Genomic DNA, 19,186 nt, shown 5'->3' on the forward strand with positions numbered 1-19,186 from the left:
CCGAGTTGTGCGCATGCGCAGAAGTTACGAGCGTAACGAGAAGTAATAACAACGGCTCAGTGCGGAATGCCGATTGTGTAACATGTGCGATCAATAGTGATCAACGGTTAGTGTCTTTTGTACGTTTATATTAGTACGATTAATGACAATTCGATTTGCAGTGTAATAAACGCATTCAATATCGAGCATTTATAACCTCCAAGAAATGTACACAACACAAGAACATACCAGATAATTAATTGATTTATGATTGATCGACTGGTAACTCGTGCATTAAATTTGAAAATTTTCAATAAGCCCATTATACATAGGATGTCGATTTACGTGTTAACGGAACTTTGAAAGGAGGGATTACGAAATTAGCTTCTATTACCGAAAATAGCCAGCTAGGATGACAACCATTAACCTTGTACCAGCTGCGTCCTATGGGGTTCCTCCAGTCCCTCCCATGGAGTTCTACGGTGCATCATCAGTATTGTAATTAACCGTACAACTTGCAGCCACCCTCATACACCTTGAAGGTAATATATGTATTTGTATATGAGTGCGTACATTTATATAAACACACAGACGCAGTAGGCAACGTGCCACCATAGGTAGAGCTTGATGCCTAACCCCCATGCATTTCTAGAAGACCACCATGGCACGTGTCCAGGTGGATGGGTACGTTATAATAAAGTGCAATTGAGGAACGTGTCCTCAGCTGTCTAATATTCCTGTCTGTTTTAAAGGTGCCGAACGTGGACGATGACAACTCGTGCTACTAGACATTCGACGAACACGCGACTGTTTAATTATGTCTGTGCTAGTAAGTTTCAGTTTTTAGGTTAGGTTAGGTTAGGTTAGGTAGTGCCCGTGTACCGTATGGCATTGTGATGACTAGTTTTAATATTATTTACAAATTTGAGATAACGATTGTTATTCTTCTTGGTAGAATTGAAAGATTTGATAAATACAATGACGATAACACGATGATCCATGGATTTCTTTTCTTCGAGATATTGCAGGTTACTAATATCGTTTGATATTGAATTACTGTAGTATCATTGAATAAGTTTTCTATTTACCAATCATTGTTTTGACGTATGGGTAGACAATACTGAGAAACTATTGTTATCGATGATTCTTGAGGATCTACGGGTTAGGAGAGTATCGGATGACGTTTGAAGGACGTCGCATGAATAAGACTATAATTTCATATGAAATGTTAATCATTATTTATTCGTTGGAATTCTTAAATGCTAAAATTGACTAGAAATTTTTTACGAACTAAGATCAGATATACATAGGATCTCGCTTCAGTGTTCCCATTCTAAATATATGGGGACTTTGCTGAAGCGTTAGATTAAATTAGTAAAAGTTAGTCTTTGGAGGCGCTGCATCGTTGTTCCATTATAAGAATCAACCGTTTCAGGCTTCCGGTGGAGATCACACAGGAAGTCGTTTTAGTGAACACTCCATTCTGAATCTATACAGAATACAAGACAGAGGGGCCAAGAAAGAGAGAGAGAGAGAGAGAGAGAAAAAGAGAAAGGAGTGTTCCATTGTTTCTTGATCTTGACGGAAGGATTCAAACGTCCCGTCAGGATCAAGAGAAGATCCAAGAGGAAGTTTAAAATAACGTATAAATTTAAATAGTTAATGAAAAAGAGAAAGGAGTGTTCCATTGTTTCTAGTGAACACTCCATTCTGAATCTATACAGAATACAAGACAGAGGGGCCAAGAAAGAGAGAGAGAGAGAGAGAGAGAAAAAGAGAAAGGAGTGTTCCATTGTTTCTTGATCTTGACGGAAGGATTCAAACGTCCCGTCAGGATCAAGAGAAGATCCAAGAGGAAGTTTAAAATAACGTATAAATTTAAATAGTTAATAAAAATAAGTGCCCACTCCCTCCTTATCACTTTTTTCGGACTCCTGGGATCCACCCCAAACCTCCATTAATTAATCGCGAATATTTACAAAAAAATCAATTCTCACCTAGCACGCTAGTATCAATGGCTAATACTTAATAACTCTAATAAGTAGCGAATGTGATAAGACAATAAATATACAAATTCGATTATACAAAGTGCAGTCTTCGATACGCCTGCCATCTTTGCTGTCATTGGTCGTGCGAATGACGGAAGCGCCGCTTAGTTCTGTGCCTTGGAAGCTTCTGTACTTGGCTGCTTGGCGTCGCTAGTGCTCTTCTTATTCATGTCGCAGACCTTGCGCGCGCGCCAGTAATCTGCAATGAGAAAATAAAAGGAGTTCATTCAGGATCCACTTACCGCACTTATATGTATGCACACTACACGCTACGTATGTTAGAGGTTTTGTATCCTCGCAGGGTCCAGGTCGATCTTTCAAATGTTTCCTTTTTACTTTTGAATCAAGCTATATAACTCTTTGCTTTTATTGTCTTTCTCATTCAGAGCCAAGAGAAAGAGATCGAGAGAGAGAGAGAGAGAGAGAGAGAGAGAGAGAGAGAGAGAGAGAGGGCCTCTTCGAAAATGGGGGCCCAGGTGCCTCACTCGCGAGTCCCAGCACACTTAAACGACTTCTAACCGATCCGGTTTAGCGATCGAATCGATGCGGGCAGTGAGGCCCCGCATCTGCTAAAAACGGTTGTAGAAATCAGTCTAATTTTCATGGGTACCAACAGTAGTAAGGAGAACGAAAAGAAAAGAACAACAAAGGAATAAGAGCTCTGATAACTACATCGAGACACATATATTGGGTAAGGCCCAAAAAATGTTTGGCTGGGTCAGTTTATTTACGCCGCGTATGGGACAACCTGTAGGCAGGATGGAGCGAGGGGCAAGAGAGAAGGGCGAGCGACCAAGAAAATACGAAATTTCCACGACAATAGCTCCTAGCACAAAACGTCTTCGAAAGGGTCCTACCCCATTTTCGGTCAGGTAGCACCTGAGTCCCTTTCCCTAGTTTGGTGGAGCCCTAAGGCCCACCTTTTTGCAGGGACACGTGACAGGTGCTGCCCCTCCCGTCTCGCCACTACCGAAATCTTCCAGTTTCGCTCATTACCTCCTGCCCTCCCCTCACTCCTCCCTCCCTTCATCCCATTTTATCTTTCATGTTTGCTCCCCATATTTTTCCCCCTCACATATCTTCACGGAAATACCAAAGATACCCAAAACACGTGGAATCCTTAGAGTTTACAAATCCCAGTCCTAAATCAACCTTACTTTGTTATCTTTTGTAAGCAAGAAATCCGTATCGATCCGTATACGTAACGCAAGTATCGAACGTATAAAGACATTTCAAAGTCCAATAGAGCAGCTTGACCAAATTAAAAAAAATAGTGCCAATAAAAAAGAAGAGCGGAAAAAAAAAACTTAAGGTGCAGTAACCATATGTCAGCCTCTTGAGGTATCCTTTCACTACGCACACCAAGTCCGCCATATGGCATCTTCCAAGGTTTTCGTGAATTCTCCCGAAATTTCGTCGAGATACCACCGTCTTGGTGCACTAACCAACATCTGTTTCCCAGCCGATTGTCAGAGCAAAGAAATGAAGAAGCCCTATCCCCTATAAAGGAGCCAGAATCTTGAGTGTCTTCCTTTACCTGTACCACGTAGTCATTGAAAATCCTGCGCAAAGGATTTCCCTGAGGAATAACGGTGGGCAAGTAAGCAGAGAGGTGGCACTGAGATACGTCGGTTGGAGACGAACGGAGGGGTGGTGGGTTCAAATCGGGGAAGGTTCTTTGTTGTTCCTTTCGACCTCCCCCTCCACCCCGCAACCCCCTCTTCTAACAGTTCCAAGTCTCCAGGAAGCCCCAAAGGTTCCTTTAAATCGAGAAGGTACAATAAAGACTTCTTTTTTGCCCTTCCTCCTCGCAGCAAGGACGCTTCTCTTTATACGATCTGGCCATGTCCCTGGCACACTCTTAGGTTATGTCAGGATATTTCAGAAAATTGTAAAACTCAAGATCGATCCGATATGTTGGCTGTAGCGAGATTCAGTGATATTCTGAAAGATACATTTCTTTGACGTTACGACGATTTATTTTACGACTGAGACGTCGAGCGCAAGTGCAATTTGAAAAAGCTCCGAGTAATTCGTGCCATCCGCGATAACGGAGTTTAACCCGTCATGATCGTTCCCGAGCCTTTTGTTACGATCATTGCTCTACATTCCACGGGATGTTGGGCCTTGCGGCATCGCGGCTGTGACCCTTTTTATTGCAGTCGTAAATCGTGGCCGGTATCGATCTCTGCACGAGTTACGCGAAATTACAGGCTCTTTTATATCGTAAACCCTTTTCTCAGTCCGGTGAGATACTGGTGGATAATGACGGTGGGATCGATGTAATACGTGTTTCTGCAACTAGGGATAAGAAAGAAGGTAAAGTAGTGCGATCAAGAGCCAGATGGCTCGCGGCCTTCGAAAGGTCTCCTAAAAACACCATCTTCTTTCTAGATTAAGTTAGGTTAGGTTAGTTTACAGTCACGTCTAGGAGCCACTAACGTCGTGGGAAAAGGCGTTTTAGATGAACGCTCAAGGTATGGAAACAAACAGGTGTCGCTAAGCGAGCATTGGGACGTGGGTCCGTTGCGGGCTGATGAACTTTAAAGCCCCGCAGAGAGTCTTCTTAGTCATATAGCATACTGGGAAAGGTTCCATAAGACACTTCTGAGGATGAGTACCCAATGGTAGTATGGTAGGCTGGTAGGCCTTCGAGGAAGTCTCACTCGGCATTTACTCAACTGCGTGAAACGACCTCTAGCACCAGGAACGTTACGCGGATGAACGAGTTTGCGCAAAATCCAGTCAGGATGCCTATGGGGTAACTGCTGTAGGTATAGTTTGAGCATTGCAAAGTCTATGTATTTCTGTACTGTTTCAGAACTCCATGAGACTGCTGCAATCACGAGTGATGAAGAGCGGGAGAATTCGAAGAATGCGATCGAAGCAAGTTTCTTTCTTGAGAAGGAAGTGGGTCCTTTGATGAGTCAGAAGGGCCTTAGGTATTTCACCTCGAACTTTGTGACTCATTCGAGTGAATCACGCCAGTCGAAAACTCAGTGCGTAGAACAGTCTCCCTTCTAGATCCCTATTACCATCAGAAGACTGTATGAATCTAAAAAAGAAAATTAGACTGACAGCAATAGCGGTACTAAGGTGATATTAAAAGCTTCATTTTTCAATTCTAAGATGTTGGATGGATGGCAAATATTTTTATCAAATCAGTTACAAAGAATACGATTTTATAATGCAAGCAAATTTTTATTCGATTGCTTCTTCGTTCTAAGCGGAATCCTCATGGTCTCTACTACGTTGTGACTATGACGTGTCCCATAACGGATCATCTATCCTGAGGTCCCAGACCTCGGACAATCTTCAAGAGCAAACAAAGATAATCCCGAGAGAGCAAGTGGAGAGTCTGGTTATCAGAGTAATTACAATGCTAGAGGACATCGGTTCAGTACTGTCTAAATAAATCACTGTGGATATAATAATATTCTCTAGAGTTCTCTAGAGAATATTATTAAATATTCTCTAGAGTTCAGGAAAGTCTAGTTACTTCGACTTCTAGGGATATCTTGAACCATGCTTATTATGGTTCCGGCGTACGCAGCGCGTAGGGCCCTCTCACGTTGTTTTCGAAGGGATAAAACGGTAGCCCTCAAACGAAAGCTTGAGGCGAGGTGTAAAACAAGAAGCTGACGGTAAGGATGACCAAGAAGGTTGAGGAGGAGCGAGAGGGGAAGGACAGAAGAGGAGGAGGATATAGTATTGTGGGACGGATGGATGGAGACTTCAGGAGGGACTGGAGGATAATGGAAAACAGGTTTTAGCCACGCGACTCCCAGTCTGCGCCTACCTTCAGGCGTACCGTACAACACGGTGGACCGTTGTTCGATGTCGGGGTCCTTTGCCGCCAAAACCGTACGACGCATTTTCCTTGTTGGGACTGTATATGATATATTTTGGGACTTACTAAACAGAATTTGAGGCCTTACATTTTTTTTATCGTCTCTCGAAAATCTTCGTAGTATTTTATTGATGTATTATTTCAACCTTATTCGCAAACGTGCATCGGTTCGAAATTTAACTAATTTTCTGCGTCCCGCCACTTTACCGACAATGACTACACATTTTATTAGAACTACGTGCTCCTTTGGTAAAAATGTTTATTCACCATAGACTTCTCTCGAATTTTCGGCAGTCCTTTCTTCAATCACTTTTTCATGTTTCGAGGAATTATTTTTTTAATCGACTCACGAGCTCTCGTTCCCGGAAATCCAATTAACGATCTCTCCCGTTAATCGTGTGTGAATCGTGAATAAAATATTTCTACGCTAGTCAAATATAATGGTACTTACCGTGAATATTAGTCTGTCTCGAGTAAGGATTACTCCTCTTTCTCGGTGAACGTTCGATCCTGTCGTGATTCTTCTTTTGAAAATTTTCCTTGTCCTCTGACGTAGGATCCACGCCCCATCTCCTGGCAAATTTCGTTCTCTCCATGTCTAGGGCTTCCTGTAGAAGTTCCACGGTATCCTTAGGGTTAGGTGGCCCGAAGAGGCAGCGTGGGACACGACTGGACATCGTTGACGAGAGCACGGTGAAGTGCACCTCACGGCAGATTGACGCGGCAAGCATCTCCAGATAGAAATTATTCTCACTCTTCAAAGTTCTCTATATTGATATGTTTTTCCTGTAAATTCTTCTGGAAACTTCTATTCCGAGCACTGTGATTAGTCCTTAAACTCCTCGCCAATAGATGTGTAATTTATATGAAAAACGATTCGGAGAACTTTGATGTGCTTTATGTATTTCCAAACGAGAAACTATCTTTAGATCAGTGATGATCCTGCTCCCTCCACGGTCCGACTGGTTCTGGTCAGCAAGAGGGAACCCAGTCCCGTTTGGAGCCACGAGGTCTCCCCACCACCTGTACAATACTTTAAATCTGATTGGTGCGCCGAATTGGGTGCGCAGTAAAAAGCGCGCGCTCTCCATCATCCGACCAACGGATTATGCTAAGCGATTTTAATGGGGGAACTCGCACCATGAAATGCCCGCTTCTTTTTCTTTTTTTTCTTTTCTTTTTTATAAGTAGCCGAGACTATAGAGCGATCACGATTTGTATTATTATCGTTTTGGATTTGATTTAAATCCTCACAATGGCGACTCAACATCATTTCATATTCCCGAAGACTTTTCTAAGGATTACCCAACATTTCTCACACATTATTCGTATTCAAAATTCAGCTTCACTTCGGTCCATAATATTTTTATTATAAATTTTATAAAAATAACCAATCATCACTGCCAGTACAATTACATGTAATTTTATGAACGGATGTGAACAATTCGTATGTTAATTTTGCCATTTGCAGTCCAACGCACGATTTTCCTGGGCGAGAGAATCGCATACATATCCGAACTGAAGTCGAGAAAACTATATATATATACATATATTGTACAATTTAATCATAAAAAATATATATATCTCGTTAATCCTATAAATAGATGTACACCTTACTTAACGGGGAGAATATTAAGTGAGTGTATCGCTATGTTGGGGTGCACGGGGGGTAGAAACGACCGTTACGGAATAGTAGGGTTAAGAATATAGTGCCTATAGAGGATGCGGGCACGGACAGGTGTACACCATGACCACACCATGGTTACAGAGCGTAACGCTAATTCGTGATTGCATTATGGGATTTATATCTATGCATGAGCTCTAGTAAAGCAGTGTAAAGGAGAATCGCTGACTCTCGTTTCAGAATCATCAGGAATTCCAGGGAGGCCACCTTAATGACTCATTCCCATAGGATCGCCGATGATTCATCCCATAGCCTTCTATGGAGAAACAAACATTCTTACCGCGAAGAATTCGAGCAGGACAAATACCCGTCGCTATAGTTCATCTGGTTGAATGAATAGAAGAAGAAAAAAGAAATTGACCACTCATCTCTCCGGCATTGAAGAATTTCCAAAAAGTAAAATTCACTTTCACTCGAATCTTCACCAATCTACGAAAACCGTTACACTGATCAATTTATTGGAGCGTCAATTTCCTCTTGCCAATTGGAAGCATCGATATCCGTTAAAACCCAAATAGTTTTAGGAACCCTCAACCAATCGTTTACCCATACTCCCCCATGGCTTCCCGATGCAGAGGAACTTCCGGTCTATACTCTTCAGAGCGGAACCCTTTCATGGGGCCGTGACGTCATCATTGAGGATCCAATCCGCGGGGGTCCCCCAGGATGTAGTTAGCCACGAAGACGATTAGCGCGACGTTCCTCAATTTTCCATGTCTCAACCAGGATAATGACTGTGGCAACTTTGCAGGTGCGGCCAGGACGTGGGGTATGGTACACTTTGATTTCCGTTTTGAAAATAATTATTTTCATCTAAATTAAGCTAATCGTCAGTTACGTGAAATTTGGTAGAAAAAATTATAACGCTAAAATACCAATTACAGGGACTAACGGTTTTATCCTTTTTTTTTCACTGTCGTCACATTTTATAGGGTTTTTGCTAAAAAATATTTTTTTAAATTTGCCACGTTTTTTTTATTTTTCAGTTGGAAATATATGGGAGGGTTTCTATTGGCCCATCGAAATTCGAGGCCGGTGATCGGCAGCTGACGTGGACGAGCATCGAGACGCGGTTTCATCGGCAAGAAAGGCGAGTGCAGTGCGCTGTAGAATGAGGAATGAAAATTGAAACTCTACCCTTTAGGCGCAGAGTTCTCTGTTCGGCGTTCGGTCCGAGCACCTGGCAGCATCTGCCCACACGAACCAACGAACATACCAAAACCCACTAATACCTAACGCCATTGTTCTTTTGCAAATGGACGTTCAGTACGTATAGCTATGGTCAAGAGTCTTCTTTATGGGATAGAGAAAGAAAAAAAAAACAGATATAAGAGAGCTGTATAGATAATATAGATAGAGTCGGTTTCCTTTGATGGGTCATGGGTTACTAGGAACAAGAGATGCTCCTTTGACCGTCAGAATGATCCTCTGGATCTAGCAAATTATTATCCTCTGATTATCTCACCCCTGCATAGAAAACCACAAGAGGAGCAACGTGAAAATAGTGGGTACGAATAATGGCCGGAAAACAAACAGAATCCCTTGTGAAATATGATATCCACGTAGTATACGTACTTGTTTGGTCATCTGCTTGCCACGAGACACCCTCTATATCCTGAAGGACTTTTTCAAGTCTGCCATCCCTTGGTCCTCTTTTACTACAAGACCTCATAAGTGACACCGCGTACAGGGACAATCCTTTCCTACACTCATTCCTGTATAAAAGAACGCCACAATGGCCCTGGGCTCAACGGATTTTTTCCAAATTTTTGGAAACCAACTAGCTTCTTCACAATTTCAAAAGGAAACTGTTCAGAGAGAGAAAGAGAGAAAAAAATAAAAGGGGTTTTCTTCTAGTTCCTACAGCGTCAGCTGCTCTTATGCAGATGTCCTGGGATATTTCCAGATTTCTGGTCACGCCAGGAACCCCTCCTGGATGGAGCACGCGCTCCCCCGGGTCGTGGGAGGAAGCTGAAAAGGTACAGGGGGGTTTGAATGCGCCACTTCCTGTCTAGTCTCGTTAGAAACAGGAGCGTAGAAAAAGCTTGGGGAGCTCATATGTGTTTGGCCTTGTCTAACACCAAGTGGATTCAGAAACCCACAGGATATTCACATAGACTAGACAATAAATATTATCCTTACTCCCTTTCCTTAGTAGCTTTGTAGGTTATGTACGCCGGCCGTTAGACACAGTGAAAATTTAATAACGAGTCGCAAACTCGTGGGTTAAAATGCACAGTTGGCTGGGAACTTCCGAGTAATTGAGACTGACTCTTATATATTATATACATGATATAATGTACTGCCATAAAAAAATGTCTGAGTCCCACAGGGATTACTGGGATGTTGAATTGCAGTTTAACACCGGATGCTGGTTCTCTCTCTTGGCCAACCGTTAATTAAAACTTCGAATGATTCGTCGATCAGCCGATTTGATTTTTGGTTTTTGTATATCTGCAGGAAGTTCGACCGTGAATGATGTTTTAGCTTTATTTGTAAACCTTGGAATAATCTCCTGAGGGAATAACAGCTGCCGTCGGGAATCTTCTTCTCAAGTTCCTTTAGCATCCTGTCTCATTTCGCTAACATCCAGGCCAGTATCTGCCGGTTACTCGTATCCTCTATCGCCGTCGACGATCATCAGGTTCGGCCTCCAGAAGGCAGCTGGATCGAGAAACACTCAGTCACGCCTTCCTCTTGTTTTCTCTCTCCACTTCTGGGGGGTTGCGGTTCTGCTCTCCAGGGTGTGAGATCTCTCGATCGCTGGGTTGTGGATCCTTTTAGGATCGCCAGATGCGATAATGTAATTAAACAGTAATAGTTCTTTGTCTGATGAACTTTGATCCGAGTAGCGAGTATGAAATTTTTACTTATTCTTTGGGAACTTCTGTACTCCGGATTACGTGGGATGATCATACTCCATTGAATCTTGGATGAAATTCCTTAATGTATTTCCTTGTTTGTCGGTTCATCAGCAAGGGGAATCTTCTGGATCCAATTTTTGGACCCTCAGGCCACTGTCCGTTTCATCGGTGGATCGTAGAAGTCTGCCAGTTTTCTTGGCGGGTGCTCGAGGCTGTAACGGCCGTAGGTCGAAAGTGGCAGGTGCAACTCGCCAGACTTCATTAAACACAATCCCATCTGCGTCGCTGTATTTTCAAGACGGCAGAACGGTCGGCATTCCAAAGAAGATGTGGAGGAGAAGATGCGTGAATGATCTTCAGGATGTGAAATTCACTGAAAAAATTAAAGATCTGCTTCTAAACTTCGAGTAAAGTGGACCTGGACCTACAACCTGGACCACACGAAGGATCCATCAGATCGATTAGATGGATTTCCCTACAGGACTTCTGGTACGGTTTCTCGTCCGAGCTCCCTCGGGACGTAGGACTCGCGTGGGTTGAAAATAGAAAAAAAATGAAATAGGAAACTCGAGGAAGTCGTAGGGGTAGCCTGGAATACCAAGAAGAGAAAACAAAGGAGTGGCCATCTCGAGCCAAATACAAATGGATTCTGAGTATTCGAGAAAGGACGCGCGTGCCAGGTCCAGCAGACCCTTTGGTAGCGCGTGCCGTTCTTGCGTCTCTTAAAATTGTTAAGAGGAGCCTGACTGGACCCATCGTAAAAATTCAGCAGTTTATTAGCATCTACAAAAAGTTATTCAATACCGTCTAATAGATCCTATCGATTTCTCATGTCTAGTTGGAAATTCGCAAGAAATTCGAAGAAACTGTATAAGCGATATTGTATGGATTTTCTGAAGGATACAATGGAGGAGAAGTTTCGTCCTTGAGCAGTATAAGAATTTTTTATTCCTATTTTTCTACGAGGATTATACCAGGGATACCACCCGTAAGTGATCTCGTAAAAGTTTAAGGAAAGACCTGCGCAACCCTCATTCCGCTCGTAAGCAGTTTAACAATAGACATAAAATACACTTGCCACCCTGGCGAGAAACTAGGGTCCCTAGACTAAAATTGTCCTGCCCACTTTCCCATGAAGTTCGCCTGTTCACAGTACACAAGGTAGACACCTTATGCCAAGGGAGTTGGCATTGTATACCGTATAGTAAGAAAACCCGAATCCACGTATAACATAATAGAATACTATACCGGAGACCTTTAAACTTTAAAGGGACCATACTATGTCTATGTCGGATAAACTCGAACAGCTGACGCGGCTTGAAGGAGAAGCCAGGTAATATTCCTTGGTAGAAGGCATACCTTAGAAAGGCCACGTAAATCCTAAGGAAAAGAAGAAAATCAAGAAATTGGGGGAAGGTAAGAAAACGCGGGAAAGGAAAAAGCGCGGGAAAACGTATATACGTTCTACTAAATTTGAATTTTACAAGTATAAAAACAATTTCTTTTTGACATTTTTTTTCTATTCCCTTCAACTATTGTTTTATACTAATCAACACGATTTTATGATTCTTCCACGGGACAGTGACGTAGTGACAGCGCACTTAGGCATACGTTCTAATGAAGCACGCAACGCCAATCGGAAGTAAGCACGCACGTAAAACACGTGCTTCCTGTGTTTATAGTGTACATACACTGTGTGGCATATGGGACTGAGGATGGGTTACAGAATTAATGAACAATTGTTTACAGCACAAGTACCGTGATATATACCTAACAGTATCAGCTCATATGACAGATAAGGTAAAGCAAAGAAAAATAATATAGCTAATAATTTTTTAAACAAATTTTTCGAATAACCAAAAAATATTTTTTTTTGAAAATATTCAAGAATATATTCAATATCATTCATTTGAAATATTCATTAAATTCTTTTCTTCCTTATCAATACAGTTAACGTCAGCCTGACACGTATCCACAGAATGTGAAACTAATCCCAAAAATACTCGTGGGAACCGTTGCAATCATCCGATAAGATAATTGCAAAATAGATTTTTTTTTCAAGTGCGGAATCGATGACGCGTGAACTATGACCCAGGAAATAGCAATACGTATCGTGAGAAAATCCTGGTTAAACGGTCCCATTTGATGGGTTCAATAATTTTTATGGGGCAATATATATATGTATATACACACTGTAAATATAGTCATAATTAGTATACACTCATAAACCGTATGTCCCTTGTTCAATCTAATTACACGTATCTATCCAAATTGAATAATATATAGGATTGATAAAATAAAAATAATAAAAAAGGACCATATCACGTATATCAGTCCCGGAAGCAAGCATCTGTTATCCGATATGTGATATCCAGGTGCTAAACTGAGGGTGGATCCTTTACATTTTAAATTCCATAAGGGTGAACCAGGAAGAGTTCACTATCATATGGTCTAATTAATTGTCCTATAATAAAATGATATAAATAACAAAAGAAATATTGTACAACACGCGGCCATTTTTTTTATACATAACCCTTTGGTATCCACCCTATTTACGTTTACCCCAATGCCTGCCTGCAAACCCTTCCTCGTGTAAGAATTCCATATTCCACAGTAAGAGCTAGTCCGTCTGTGCGCATGCGCGATGCTCGTACATGAAATTCACACGATAGGTACAGATGACGCGATAAATGTCAGAGTTTAGCGAATAATCGTTGGGCGTATCCGTGACGAGAAGTAGACTTTAGGGTCCCTATGGTAAAATGCTTCGATCGTGGTGAATGCAATTAAAGAATATTTTCCCAGCGCCATGTGTTTGGATACTGAGAGCAGTAGTTTTAATATCCAGGGGAATGGATACTTTAAGCTAGGCTAGAGATAATTTATTAGTAACAGGATATAGAGTTACCCTGGACTTATAATGTGGTTCATAATTTAATAAAAATTTTACGATATAAATAATGACTATTCTACACGTATGGCAAATTCACAGGACGATTAACCTCTTTTTGAATAAATAGTACAATACTGTCATGTATGCGTCTTATGGCTTGTGAGAATGATAGGGCTGGTGAGCAACGTCTCGGGTATATGTATGTTATATGGTAGTCGCTTATCATGCTCGTAGCCCTAATCGAATATTTACAATAGTTATGTTACGACCGACGCAAATCTCAGTGAGCTATTTTTTCACAGCAATAAACACTTTTCCTATTCTGTTGATTTTTTTTTGGTTAAAAACAATTTCGAGCGCTGCCTAATATCAGTGTCCATGAATTATTTACAAATGTAATTAAAAAAAAAAAAAGATATTTTTAGGAAATAATTTCTTCTCTTATGGCAATTCAGAACGCAAGTCTGTTTCTCTTCTGCAAAACCAGACGAAGAAGGATATAATTCCAATTGCTACTATAACACCGATTACCCCAGCGACTACAGCAATGACGTTGAATGACGCTTCGACTATGCAATTTTTCTCTGAAAGAAAGAAATTAAATTGTTTGGGATGAAGAAGATTTTTTTTTTAATTGGCAGGATGGTGGAATAAATGTGGTTAAAAGCAGTTTACCTGATCTCATTGAGTAATCCGAATTCATATTGAAGGCAATGAAGGATACGCTGCTAATGGTTAGTGTGATATTGTTGAGGGTCACCTGAGTCGGGACGCTGCATACGTAAATTCCAGTGTTTAAGGGCGCCGAGAATAGATTCAAGCCTGTGGTACTGTTCGATTGTAATGAGGCTTCTAGAAGAGTAATGGAAATTTTAGAATATGTAGGCTTTTTTTTATGGAATTAGGACTTGGTATGTTTTTAAACAGCCTGTACCTGCCGCATCTTCGAAATTTGTATCATCTAGGTAAAGACTGCTTCGAATACTATCCACGGCGAATTGAGAGGCATCGCTGGTGAATGTAAATGTAAGAGTGTTGGTTGACGTAGCTTCTGTATAAAACCATGACAGAGTCATGTAGGAATCTTCAGTGTCGCAACTTCCGGTTGGTACTGCAGTTGACGGTACCTCCAGATTGGTGGAAGATGCCTTTGGAAAGATAATGTTCATAAAATTAATTTATGATTATAGCAGCAATAAAATTGTTCCTTTGGGCATGAATTAATAGAATAGACTCGTTAAAGTACAATGAAGTGGAAGAGATCGTCGTACCGTTCCGTCCGTTTTCGTGTAGGGGACTGATATCGTGATTGACATGGTAGCCAGAGTACAGGCCACTCCAGTGGTTGAATCATGAATTGACCATGTGTAATCCGGTGTGGCTTGCGTCGTCCGTGAATCCTCAGTAGTTGTTTCTGAGTTCTCTTCGGTTACAGAATCGGTCGTGGTTTCAGATGCAGAATCGGTCGTGGATTCTGCTGCAGAATCAGTTGTGGATTCTGTTGCAGAGTCGGTCGTAGGTTCCGTTACAGAAACAGTCGTGGTTTCCGTTACAGAATCGGTTGTGGTTTCGGTTACAGAATCTGTCGTGGTTTCCGTTGTAGAATCGGTCGTTGTTTCAGATGCAGAATCGGTCGTGGATTCTGCTGCAGAATCAGTTGTGGATTCTGTTGCAGAGTCGGTCGTAGTTTCCGTTACAGAATCGGTTGTGGTTTCGGTTACAGAATCTGTCGTGGTTTCCGTTGTAGAATCGGTCGTTGTTTCAGATGCAGAATCGGTCGTGGTTTTAGATGCAGAATCGGTTGTGGATTCTGTTGCAGAGTCGGTCGTAGTTTCCGTTACAGAAACAGTCGTGGTTTCTGTTGCAGAATCGGTTGTGGTTTCGGTTACAGAATCTGTCGTGGTTTCCGTTGTAGAATCGGTCGTGGTTTCTGTTGCAGAATCAGTTGTGGATTCTGCTGCAGAATCGGTCGTAGTTTCCGTTACAGAATCGGTCGTGGTTTCTGTTGCAGAATCGGTCGTGGATTCTGTTGCAGGATCAGTTGTGGATTCTGTTGCAGAATCGGTCGTGGTTTCTGTTGCAGAATCGGTCGTAGTTTCCGTTACAGAATCGGTCGTGGTTTCTGTTGCAGAATCGGTCGTGGATTCTGTTGCAGGATCAGTTGTGGATTCTGTTGCAGAATCGGTCGTGGTTTCTGTTGCAGAATCGGTCGTGGATTCTGTTGCAGGATCAGTTGTGGATTCTGTTGCAGAATCGGTCGTAGACTCAGTCGTAGTTTCCGTTACAGAATCGGTCGTGGTTGCCGTTGCAGAATCGGTTGTGGTTTCCGTTATAGAATTTGTCGTGGTTTCTGTTGCAGACTCAGTCGTAGTTTCCGTTACAGAATCGGTCGTGGTTGCCGTTGCAGAATCGGTTGTGGTTTCCGTTATAGAATTTGTCGTGGTTTCTGTTGCAGACTCAGTCGTAGTTTCCGTTACAGAATCGGTCGTGGTTTCTGTTGCTGAATCGGTCGTGGATTCTGTTGCAGGATCAGTTGTGGATTCTGTTGCAGAATCGGTCGTAGTTTCCGTTACAGAAACAGTCGTGGTTTCCGTTACAGAATCTGTCGTGGTTTCCATTACAGAATCGGTTGTAGTTTCAGATGCAGAATCGGTCGTAGATTCTGTTGCAGAATCAGTTGTGGTTTCTGTTGCTGAGTCAGTTGTAGATTCTGTCGCAGACTCAGTCGTAGTTTCCGTTACAGAATCGGTCGTGGTTGCCGTTGCAGAATCGGTTGTGGTTTCCGTTATAGAATTTGTCGTGGTTTCTGTTGCAGACTCAGTCGTAGTTTCCGTTACAGAATCGGTCGTGGTTTCCATCACAGAATCGGTCGTGGTTGCCATTACAGAATCGGTTGTGGTTTCCGTTAGAGAATCAGTCATAGTTTCTGTTATAAAATCTGTCGTGGATTCCGTTGTAGAGTCAGTCGGGGTTTCTGTAATAGAGTCTGTGGTGGATTCTGTTGCAGAATCTGTCGTGCTTTCCGCTGCCGAATCTGTTGTGGATTCTATTCCAGAATCCGTCGTCGATTCTGTTGGAGAATCTGTCGTAGATTCAGATGTAGCATTGGTAATAATATTTATGGTAGAATTAGTTGTGAATTCAGATGTAGATTCGGTAATAGAGTCTGTTGCATTTTCTGTGGTGGATATTGAACTCTCATCCGTAACCAATTCCGTAGCTGTATCAGTGCCATCATAGTTGACATCGTCAACTCGATCGAGTATCCGAAAGTCCACAACAGGAATATTCTCTGAATATTCAACGGCAAGGGTCGTCGCTAAAATGAAAATGACACCTCATATTTATTATGCTTACCTAAGTTTTATCTTTTGCCCATATATCATTCAATGGATTCAACATAATTATTACATCGCTCTACGCAACTCGGACCAGTTTCGAAAGCTACCAGTTTCAAATTCACCTACTTCAAAAAATATTCATTTAAAGGTTTCCGATAGCAAAACAATGGACGATAACTTTTAAATGGATCTATATACGAGCTGCAGTGACGTCCCCTGCTTGGATACTCTTTCTCAATACGATTGCAATCATAGAATCTTATCTACAGAGACCCTCTATTCTTATCAGTAAATATCAGTGAGTGTGAACTTGGATCCCGAAAACTTCCGTGTTATCAAGAATTTTCTCTATTTATTTTCGAATTAGCAAGAATTTTATTTTCCTATACAATAAGTCAATAATTTGTCTTTTCTTTCATTAATAAACACGGATAATAATAACGGGTCACTAGGGCGCGTCAATAATTTGAATACACAGTAGGAGATACATTGACGATACCTGTATGACAAAGAATAAATACTATGCAACCTTATTGATTATACTCTATATTTTTTTATTGTATAAACAAGATAAGTCTGAGTATTTTTTTCGAAAATATGTCGATTGTCTTCGTAATAACAGACTGATTTCCATCAATTTCAAACTTTATTAAGAGTTTTTGGCCCTATGAAATTGATAAGGTTTTTGTTTTCACCATAGATATGAAAACGCTTAATTTACTGCAGCGATTGATAATTATTAGCGTGTGGATCAGAAATTACTATATCATTTACGTCAAAGATAGACAAGATTTTATATCACTATACGCATGATCCTATTTGAAATAAAAAAATATATTTTATTTAACGTATAAACCACATAGACATTTTATAAAAGTAACACGAGTTACTTAGGCTTATTTTCCTGGGATTTATATTTCGTGATATTCATTAAGAATCATTAGTCCAAGTTAACCTTATTTTTACAAGTCAATATCCTGAATACGATGTAACAACCAATACCGAACCAATACCACTACCTTATGAGAATGAACCAAAATTTCTATACATTGCTACTCGTTGCTACGAAAAAAACCGAATGAAAAGGCAGTGAAAAGTATTCAATAATTTCAATGCGACTACTGGGCGTCTCTTCGTAAAATTCGTTTTTTAAATACCACAAATTTTTAAAAACTCACCCGCAATTGCCAAAGTTGTTAAAAAACGAAGTAAACACGCACGATTCATCTTTCTGTATTTTCACAGTCAAAAATTTTAATTTTTTCTAACAGAAATTCATAATTTTTCACCAATCGAACTTAATCCGATTATCTGTTGTATTAACGGATTCAAAAAAACCGCAGATCTCAACGTTAAGGACAAGTAGGAATGGAATTCTTTTGAAAATTTCTCAAAAACTCTGCCCGAAAATTGTGAAAAAACCAAAAGGAAACACTGTAACGCACTAAACGCTAGTTGGTGAAAAACTGAAAATTCGCTGCTCTTGCTGTTAGTGGTTATTACAGTGAAAACCAGGTGAATCCCCACCATTTTTACCAGTGCTACTCTTATACTCCTCTAAGGCTTATCTTTATTCGTTTCCAGACTTCAAGATAGGATATCTGCATGATTCTTGTTTGCTGGCCAATCGGCATACATCCAGTGAACGGTAACTATTTTGTGTATACCTACCTACCCAAATGCTCCTGCACTTAGGCATTCTCGGTGAAACATACCTAAACGCTTTTACCCCATTGTAAACGACAAGACAGAACCATTGTAACAAAAGTTTGGGATATCTAAAATTAATATCCGTTCATCCTGGGTCAGTAGGACCCAACTCTAATACCAATCCCCATATCTCACTCATACAATACAACAACCGCGCGTACTCGAAAACTGGCGCAAAGACCAAGATAAGCAGATAAGATTTTTATATTTATCATCGTTTGACATCGTCCGAGGATTTCATGCAGATCCGAGGAATTTTTTAATTTACCTAAAAGTCAACATCCTTTGTCTACTGTACACTGTAACGAACAAGTTTCACGTCGTTACATTAATTTTCGAAATTTTTAAATAGAATTTTCAACACATTTTCATTGATCATCGTGTCATAATCATTCCTCAGTATAATTCATTAAGGAGACGAATGAACTGGGCATCTTATAGGGATATGGTATCACGGGAGTCTGAATGTCGCCGAAATCTACAAATCGACTTTACCGACCGAAAAGTATACGAGTATATATATACATACACACTACGTATCATGAGTATATATATATACACTCTGCATATCAAAATGGCATGTAAAAAAGTACACGAAAATTTCTAGTCTATTTATATTCAACTAAAACGTACATCGGAGAAAGTATGATCGGTTATCTATAATTGATAATCGTTTGACATCTTATCGGATGGATATCGCCATCTGTGCACTGTCCATAGTATTTTTAAGTGTGCGTATACGCAACCCGCGCTTTTATTAAAATATTTGCCAGTGTTACAAGCATCCCCATATTTGTCTTGTAATTACGATAGTGTC

The 19,186-nt window shown here is 40.9% G+C and overlaps 2 protein-coding genes and 1 long non-coding RNA gene across 4 annotated transcripts; 1 reads left to right on the forward strand and 2 right to left on the reverse strand.

Annotated features, from left to right (window-relative positions):
- The first annotated feature begins 49 nt into the window (after positions 1-49).
- On the forward strand, positions 50-13,732 carry LOC112494186. The gene is made up of 4 exons (XR_003059378.1): positions 50-106; positions 162-808; positions 7,742-8,330; positions 8,548-13,732. It is a non-coding gene; the product is annotated as an uncharacterized LOC112494186 (long non-coding RNA).
- LOC107266958 lies at positions 1,710-6,860 on the reverse strand. The gene is made up of 2 exons (XM_015738043.2): positions 6,329-6,860; positions 1,710-2,226 (listed from the first exon to the last, which is right to left on the reverse strand). Exons 1-2 carry the CDS (start codon positions 6,606-6,608, stop codon positions 2,132-2,134), a joined length of 375 nt encoding a protein of 124 aa, XP_015593529.1. The 5' UTR covers positions 6,609-6,860; the 3' UTR covers positions 1,710-2,131.
- Positions 11,919-18,186, reverse strand: LOC107266963 (serine-rich adhesin for platelets). Of its 2 annotated transcripts, XM_015738050.2 has the most exons (6): positions 17,838-18,186; positions 15,187-16,637; positions 14,590-15,138; positions 14,253-14,466; positions 13,994-14,170; positions 11,919-13,902 (listed from the first exon to the last, which is right to left on the reverse strand). In XM_015738050.2, exons 1-6 carry the CDS (start codon positions 17,884-17,886, stop codon positions 13,760-13,762), a joined length of 2,583 nt encoding a protein of 860 aa, XP_015593536.1. In that variant the 5' UTR covers positions 17,887-18,186; the 3' UTR covers positions 11,919-13,759. The 2 variants fall into 2 exon arrangements, with proteins under 2 accessions (XP_015593536.1, XP_015593535.1); XM_015738049.2 differs by having other exon boundaries at positions 14,590-16,637.
- Positions 18,187-19,186: the final 1,000 nt, after the last annotated feature.

This window comes from Cephus cinctus, unplaced genomic scaffold, assembly GCF_000341935.2.
Source record: "Cephus cinctus unplaced genomic scaffold, Ccin1 Ccin1_scaffold0330, whole genome shotgun sequence".
Lineage (NCBI taxonomy): Eukaryota > Metazoa > Arthropoda > Insecta > Hymenoptera > Cephidae > Cephus > Cephus cinctus.

What these genes read in the sequence shown, in the direction of transcription:
- LOC107266963 (XM_015738049.2), bottom strand. Translation starts at nt 17,886, where the DNA reads ATGAATCGTGCGTGTTTACTTCGTTTTTTAACAACTTTGGCAATTGCG. An exon ending in ACACGAAAACGGACGGAACG is followed by an intron (nt 14,467 to 14,589) that starts GTACGACGATCT and finishes ATCTTTCCAAAG; the next exon opens with GCATCTTCCACCAATCTGGA. An exon ending in AAATTTCGAAGATGCGGCAG is followed by an intron (nt 14,171 to 14,252) that starts GTACAGGCTGTT and finishes TTACTCTTCTAG; the next exon opens with AAGCCTCATTACAATCGAAC.
- LOC107266958 (XM_015738043.2), bottom strand. Translation starts at nt 6,608, where the DNA reads ATGCTTGCCGCGTCAATCTGCCGTGAGGTGCACTTCACCGTGCTCTCG. An exon ending in GAGACAGACTAATATTCACG is followed by an intron (nt 2,227 to 6,328) that starts GTAAGTACCATT and finishes TTCTCATTGCAG; the next exon opens with ATTACTGGCGCGCGCGCAAG.